The sequence below is a fragment of the Prunus dulcis genome, chromosome 1 (genome assembly GCF_902201215.1).
Source record: "Prunus dulcis chromosome 1, ALMONDv2, whole genome shotgun sequence".
Classification (NCBI taxonomy): domain Eukaryota; kingdom Viridiplantae; phylum Streptophyta; class Magnoliopsida; order Rosales; family Rosaceae; genus Prunus; species Prunus dulcis.
This window is the reverse complement of record NC_047650.1, coordinates 31,784,827-31,792,959: the sequence shown is the minus strand read 5'-3', so window position 1 is coordinate 31,792,959 and position 8,133 is coordinate 31,784,827. Positions and strand designations below refer to the sequence as shown.

Sequence of the window (8,133 nt, the reverse complement as noted above, 5' to 3'; positions counted from 1 at the left end):
TATTTTCCATGGAACCTAATTATGATTTCAAAACAGCCCACTAATTTTCATTTTTGTTACTCATCATTGCTTGCTTGAAGTTCATAGGATCCTCAATGTCATTCACATCATGCTCTGAGTCTTGAAGGTAAACATAATAATCATTATGTAAAGCACGTTTCTTTGGTCTTTCTGACCTTCTTAGTCCTACATTTGTCTGATTATTAGTTCCTTCTTGTGTTTGAACTACATCTTGATTTTCGATTTTCTTGAGTTTCTTCTTCAGTTACCATAGGGTCTGTACCAGTTTGCCCTTCTTGGTTGTTTTGATTGCCATTCAAGTCAAAACTTAGTAAAACCAAAATGTCAGTTTGTATTGTTTCCCCAGTTTCTGCAATATCTTCATCAAACTCAAAATTTTCATCTTCGATTGTCTCATTTTCAGATTCTATAAACATTGCCCTCTGAGTTTCTACAAATCTGGTAGTGTTTTTAGGACAATAGAATATGTATCCTTTAGTTCTATCTAGATATCCTATGAAATAACCACTTACAGTTCTCGAATCCAGCTTCTTTTCCATAGGGTTATAAAGCTTTGCCTCTATCTTGCAGCCCTATGTTTTCAAATGTTTCAAGCTTAATTTTTTCTTATTCCAAACTTCATAAGGGATATTGTTGGTACCCTTGTGTGGTACTCGATTGAGTATGTAATTTGATGTTTTCAAAGCTTCTCCCCACAGAAAAATTGGTAAGTTTGTGCAACACATCTCCTTCTTATCATATCCTTTAGAGTTCTGTTTCTCCTCTATGCAATTCCATTTTGCTGTGGAGTCTATGGATTAGTGTATTGAGCAATGATTCCTTCTTGCTATAGAAACCTTGCAAAAGGACCAGGATTCCTCCCAGTCTCATCGAATCTCCCATAGAACTCTCCTTCTCTGTCAGTCCTTACAACTTTTATCTTTAGGTCTAGTTGGTTTTCCACTTCAGCTTTATAAATTTTGAACATGTCCAAAGCACTGGATTTTTCTTTGATTAGAAAAACATGTCCAAATCTCGACTAGTCATCTGTAAAAGTGATGAAGTAGTTAAACCCTTCATGATGGAGTTGGGAATGGTCCACATATGTCTGTATGGATTAATTCTAATACACTTTGACTTCTTACAACACCTTTCTTTCTTAGGTTGGTCAATTTTCCCTTTGTACATTCTATACATATATCATCTGCATTATCATGATTCAATGGTGGTACAACTAATTCTTTGCATAAAGTATTGATTCTTCCCTTTGAAATACGTCTAAGTCTCTTATGCCACAGTTTAAATGATAATTCTTTGCATGGTTTGGATTGAACTAAGTTGATTTGCATAGTTTTTTTTGCAGTTTAATCGAAACATACCATCCACAATACTTGCTTTTCCAATTAAGCTTTTATTTCTAAAAATAGAACAACCAAAATCATCAAAGTTCAAAGTGAACTTTGACTTTACAAGCCTAGTAACTGAGATGAGATTCTTCCTCATTGAAGGAACATAAACCACATCTTCTAAATAAAAAACAAAACAAGAATCTAGTTCAATCCTAACTACTCCAATATTATCTACTTGCACTTTTCTCCATTTCCTACGAACACCTTCACTTCATCCTTGCTTGGCAGCCTCCTCTTTATGAACCCTTGCAAAGAATTAGTCACATGAATAGATGCACCACTGTCTAACCACCATGAATCATCAATAAAATCAACTAAATTAGATTCAAAGCAAACCAAAACTTGATCACTTTTACCTTTAGTTTTCTGTTTGTCCAACCATTTCTTATACCTTATGTATTCCTTTTTCATATGTCCAGTTTTCTTATAGAAGAAGCATTTCAATCCCACTGGTTTCAAAGCATTTGGACTGTTATTATCCTTTTCATTTTCTTTCTCTTTTCCAGCAGCAGTGCCTTTGTTCCTATATTCCTTATTTTGCTTTGACTGCATCAGATTCACCATTTTTTCATCTCTTTCTCTTATTATATTGTGTTACTGTTCAACACATATGGTGATAAGATCATTCAGTGTCCAACTTTCCTTTTGAGCAATGTAGGTATCTCTGAGAGACTTAAACTCCTTAGATAGTGAATTCTAAGCAAGATGAACCATCATATCTTCATCAACATTCATTTCCAAATCTTGCAACTTTGTTCCAATGACAATTAGATTCACGATATTTACTCCTCTTGATGTGCTTAATCCGTAGGTATGATTATTAACCCGCAGTTCGGAGTTTTTCGATCGCCGAAAAATTACTCAATACACCTGCCAGTGGTGGCAACTCCTCGGTGGGGTGTCAATGTTGGATTTTTGTCCCAGAATGATCCCCACGTCGTCCCGAGCACGACAGTATACTCGGATTTCAATTTGGTTAAGTTTGATCGTCGATCGGATATCGCATATTAGGCGTTATCCTGGTTCGATATGTTGGGACCGTTGGATCAACTTCATTTTCAATTAGGTTGATTTAGGCGCTTCTGGGATCATGTAGAAATTCGCGGATCGAGAATCGGAGTTTCTGATACTCCGATTCAATATTTCAAAGTTTAAGTTAAACGATAATCGTGCGATCGTGAGTGATCCGACCGTTCGATTCTGACCAAAATTGCAGGGCATGTTTAGTAAAGTTTGTTGAACCTATAGGAACTCTTAGATGGGTAATCGGTGGTCGTGGACCCCACGGGGTACCGGATTTACCAATATGGGAATTTAATCGCTTTTTTAAACTCGGGTCTTTTCAGACCATTCCACTTGTCAGAAATGTTGAAAATGGGCCTAGTAACCTTTGTAAGTCACGTACACGCACTCGTGAGGCGGGGGGTCAGGGTGTTGAATAAGTAATTGTGGTTGAGCTATTTTATTAATAAAATGTTTTAATTGCTTAAATAGGTACTCGGATTTCGTTGAACCTACCGGAAAGACCCTCGAAGGGTCAGGCTAGCTCGGACGCTCAATGAGTGGACTTTTGTTTTGTAAATGAATTTTATGCAATTAAAGTTTCATTGATTGATTTTGAATGAATTATTTATAACTATTACTTTCCAAGCATAAATATTTGAATTCAAATATCTTTATTAAATTTTGTTTATGTTTAAAAGGCTTGGAAAGTAGGAAAGGAAGTGATAATATGATTAAAGGATTTATTGAGAAATAAAAGTATAACATTTCTAAGAAATGGTTTTAAACCACCATAGGTACCCAAGATGTTGTCTTCGGATAAAATGTTGCGTTCAGATAATATGTTGCCTTCGAATAATATGTTGCCTTCGGATAAAATTGTTGCCTATGGTTATAATAATGTCCACGGACATTCTAGTTGCGTTCGGTTGAGTCAGCGCGAGTTTGACAATGCCCCACGAGTTTCGAGGATGCCCGAACCGGGTGGTGCGAGGAATGCGGCTCAGGTGGACCAAGTGTCCCCTGAGTCTTGCGAGGAATGCGGCTCAGGTTAACTTAATGTCCCCTGAGTCTTGCGAGGAATGCGGCTGAGGTTGACTTAATGTCCCCTGAGTCTTGCGAGGAATACAGCCCGGGTGACTTTGTATTTCCGAGACTTGAAAGGATGTGTCGCATTATGTGACACAAGGAATTGACGGTATAATGTGGGAAATAAGTAAAAGACCATGGAATTACGGATATATGATGGGTACACCTAAGTGGGAAAGATATTATTTCTTTACAGTGCCTTCAAAAGGTTTTGAGGATTTGAATGCGTGATTAGTTATATGTATGTCTTTATTCTTGTACGAATATAGAACATAATGTTTTAACAGTGGGGTTAGTATGTTAATATTCTATTTTCCAAAAGTTTATTTTTGTCCACTCACACTTTTAAATGTTTTGCGCCCTAAGGCAGTAGTCGTGTACCAGAGCGCCACCACAGGGTAGTCACCACTCTTCACTCATCTTTTTCGCTATGTAGGATTTCTTTTATAATCGAACTATTCCTGTAAATTAAACTGATTAGTATTGCTCTGAAATTGCCCTAGAATTTCTGTAAAGTCTGAGGCCATATAGTTATGTTGTTGGATTGCTTGAATGTAAACTTCATGCATGCTGAATAGTTGGTATTATAATTGTATTTTGTACATGTGGAAGAATTTGGAGTAAAGACTATTTACAGGGGAGATTCTGCCGAATTTTCGACAGAAGTCAAACTTGAGATGAACTTCTGTTTCGTTAGAAGCGCAATTTAGTCAAGTGTGCCCGACACCCGCCAAGTGTCGGACACGCACATAGTTCGGCTTAGATTCCAAAATAGAATTTAGGTCGGATTCTGTCATCATCCATATCCAAGAGACTATACAGTGTTTATTAGGAAAAGAATCAATGTACAGTTGCAAACAAAGGAAGGAATTGATGAAGGTTAATGGCACTAGGACAAATATATATTATCTTAAATGACAGCATATTTGGAATTTGGGTTTAAGACTTATCTTAAATATTTAGAAATAGTTAAATTTATATCTAGAAAATAAGAATTACATGGGTATTTCCCTTAAGAATAAGAACCCCAAAAAGAAAACCAGGAGACACCGACTTACAACAGACAAAATTAAAATTTAAGAATTGGGCTACTTTCTCAATCCAGTCCAATTACATTACACACAAATATGTAACCCAATGCTTTTTTCTATAAGCTAGCAAGCTGTTTGTATTACACTTATACCCATGGACGACGTCATTACTCAATCGCAACCTGCAGGGGCAAATCCGACTTTTCCTCCGGCCACGTCATACACAACCTCCAACCTCTTCTGTTGAACATTCCCAATAATCCCGACGTCACTATCATCCTTGTTTCCGGCAAACGCCAAGCAAACCTGCGAAGGACTTATCTGAAACAATATCCCGGTCGCGTCCAAGTCCACCGTAAGTCCATCCCCAAACACAAACGCTATCTTCGGATATGACACCGTGTTCAAGCCGCTGAAATCGTAACACGTGTCCAGCAACGAATCGCCATTAGTCAGCGTGTAGTTCTTCATCGCCTCCCGAAACGCGCCCCGCAACACGGCGTATGCCGTCGCCGGCAACCGCGTGATCACCGTCCCTGAGTCGATGATCGTTCCAGAAGACGAAAAGACCGAGGGCGCAATCGACAGCTGGCTCCCACCGACGTTGATGCCGGCGAGGCCGAGGCCGTAAAGCGACGACGCGCTTTCGCTTTGGGATGACGTGATGAGCTTCGTGAACTTAACGCCGTTAGGAGAGCCTCCGTCACCAAAGGTGAGGTGACCGGTGGAGCTGGAAGTCGACGGGAGGCAGTAGGAGAAGAACCGGTTGTATTTATTGGCGGTTTGCTCGACGAAGGAGATGCTGCTCCTGCCGAGACCGAGCAAACCGGCGGATCCTCTGAATAGGCCTCCGTTGTCTAGGCCGCAGCCGAAGAGGAAACTTTCAAAAACGTCCGTAGGGGTCAATGTAAGCTTTTCGCTGCCAAATACCCCTTTAGAGAAGGAGTTGTCACCGTAAACGGCGATGTAAAGGCAGGTGGAGTTGGAGCAGCTTTGTTCGAGGCCGGAGGATGGGAGCTGAGTACACGCGGCGGTAGTACATGGGGTGTTTTTGTATGAGGCGGAGAGAGAAGGGTCGAAGATGGGCTCAGTCTGTTTGTAACAAGACTGAGTAGCAGAACATGGCTGGCATTGGGTCCAGGTGAGGTCGCTGCCAGTGTCGAAGACGAGGGAGAGTTGCTTGGCGGGTGTACCGAGGCTGACGGTGACAATGTAGTTCCCAGAGCCGATAACGATACCAGACTTGGCGGGGAGGGTGGTGGCGGCGGATTGGGTGAGTGGGTCTTTGTTGTTGTTGTGGTTGAGGCGGGAGTGGATTGAGTTGACTCGGGCTTGGTCTTGCTCGAGGATTTGAGCATGGTATTTTTCATCACTAGTTGTGGTTGAAGTTTTGGATGATTTGTGGAATTTGGAGCATGGCCCATGTTTGTGCACCACTTTCAATACCGATGCCTTGTTATTGTTATGACCTGAGATCATCGAAACATGTATGCATAGAGAGAGAGAGTGAGTGTTAGAGATACATAAATGCATTGAAATTAAGTTATATATATATATATATATATATATATATATATAATATGGGATGAATTAACCTTTGGTGGAGGGGCTGCAGGTGATTGCTGGTAGAAGAGAGTTTACTTCAACTGTGTGAGTGGTATGTGGCAGAAGGTGGGGTTTTGTATCTCTTGCTGCCAAAGCAAATCCGTTCTCGAAAGAGCAGAGAATTAGGCATAGAAATACAGAGAAGAAAGCCATGAAAAACCTAAGGAAGGAGGAGCTAGAAATCATGGGAGTTGCCATGAATAATTAACAAGATTGCCTCTAGATTATTGAGTTGCTGCTGTAATGTAAGCATACTCTTGGCCTTATATAGGCTAATTGGAGACATGGATGTCCACCGGGTTTATTGGCCTTAATTTCCAAGCATTTAGTGATGAAAAGTATAGTTTTCAATTCACAATTGACAACTAATTGGTCAAGTCTCTGTAGACTCCAACTAATTGATAAATTGTATTTCAACCGAGTGAGTCGTAATATATAGATGATATTTACAAAATATTAGACAGTTTAAAAATTATTAAAACATATTATTATGACCTACAAAATAAACAAATGCAATATTTTTTTAAAACATTATAGTCGTTTAACTAATTATCCATCACCTGTCAATATTGTGATTAAAGCGCAGAGGACTTGGGAGTCTGGAAAGTATAGCAGACGTTCCTGTTGGTGATCAATGTCATGGCGCCATTTCAGCGTCTTGTCATTGTAATTTGTATCCACGGTGGCATTTTTCAAACTACACCAAACATAAACTTGGAATTATCCATGCGCCTGTTGCGCATATTATCATCATATGCCATTTTCAAAGTCAATAAGTCAACAGACTTTAAGGTAACATTATTAAATTAATCAAGAGTTTTTCATTTTTATATTTTTGTATATTGGGCTTATTGGCCTACCAATACCGGTCAAACAAACTCAAAGTAACGACAAGTCTGGGCTTTGATTGTCCACTCACTCACCGAGTCGGTTTACAGACCAAGAACCTCAAGATTTTTTTTACCAATTGATTTTTTTAGTATAAGCGATAGTGACAGGACCCGATTCAAATTCCATATTGGAATTCGAGTCAGACCCTGTGCGTGTCCGACACCTGGCGAATGTCGGACACATATGACCTATTTGCCCTTCTAATTTCAACTTATTTTCAATTTAGCCTTGACTCCTACTGAAAATTCGGCAGAGTCTTCCCTGTAATTTATTCAATCCCCAAATTTACACCTGTCAAAACAAGTATGTATACTTATACAGCCAACTGCCAGTACTTAAATATACATGCCAACAGTTCAGTTATCAAACAAGGGCAACATATCAGAGCAATTACTAATAGATTACAGATGAGTTTATCCTTTTACAAAACAAAACTTCTATAACAAATGAAAAGCGCGGAAGACGGAAAAATGGCCCGGTGGTGGATTCCTGTGCACGTCTACAGCCTGGGGGCGCAAAACATTCAATAAATGTGAGTGGACAAAAATAAAGGTTCAGAAAATAGTAATAGAATATACTAACCCCCACTGGAAAAACAGTTATGTAAAACTGAATATTTAAACTGCATTTGAATCATACTAAAATTAAGGCATTCACATATTTATATACATATATGCAAATCATATTCAAGATCAATAAAACTCGCATGAAAGCACTGTAATCAATTTAAAACTACCACCTAGGTGTACCCCTTTAATTCCGTCAATTCCCCTGGCAGGTCTCAGTGACACAAAGTCAACCCGAGCCGCAAACTGGCAGGATTCAGGGGATCGTAGTCAGCCTGATCCGCATTCCTGACTCTCACGGTCCCGGCGTCCCCGAAACTCGTGAGGCAAATGTCAAGTGCACTGACAAACTGAAAGCAAACTGGATGTCTGTGGACATCGTCATATCCGAAGGCATCATATACTGAAGGCAAACTGTTTCTGTAACTGGGTACCCACGGTGGTTTAAGAAAATGTAAAATTTCTGAGAAAATATAAAATTTCTGAAAATTCTGATAAATATATGAAACTCTGCTGCCATATTATCTGATGTACTCTCAA

The 8,133-nt window shown here is 39.4% G+C and overlaps 1 protein-coding gene across 1 annotated transcript; it reads right to left on the bottom strand.

Moving 5' to 3' along the window:
• Positions 1–4,520: 4,520 nt before the first annotated feature.
• On the bottom strand, positions 4,521–6,380 carry LOC117615098 (aspartyl protease family protein At5g10770-like). The gene is made up of 2 exons (XM_034344101.1): positions 6,127–6,380; positions 4,521–6,000 (listed from the first exon to the last, which is right to left on the bottom strand). The coding sequence occupies exons 1-2, from the start codon at positions 6,332–6,334 to the stop codon at positions 4,703–4,705; spliced, it is 1,506 nt and encodes a 501-aa protein (XP_034199992.1). The 5' UTR covers positions 6,335–6,380; the 3' UTR covers positions 4,521–4,702.
• Positions 6,381–8,133: the final 1,753 nt, after the last annotated feature.

Coding starts and splice junctions, on each gene's coding strand:
- LOC117615098 (XM_034344101.1), bottom strand. CDS start 6,334: ATGGCAACTCCCATGATTTCTAGCTCCTCCTTCCTTAGGTTTTTCATG. Junction 6,001..6,126: donor CTGCAGCCCCTCCACCAAAG/GTTAATTCATCC, acceptor CGATGATCTCAG/GTCATAACAATAACAAGGCA.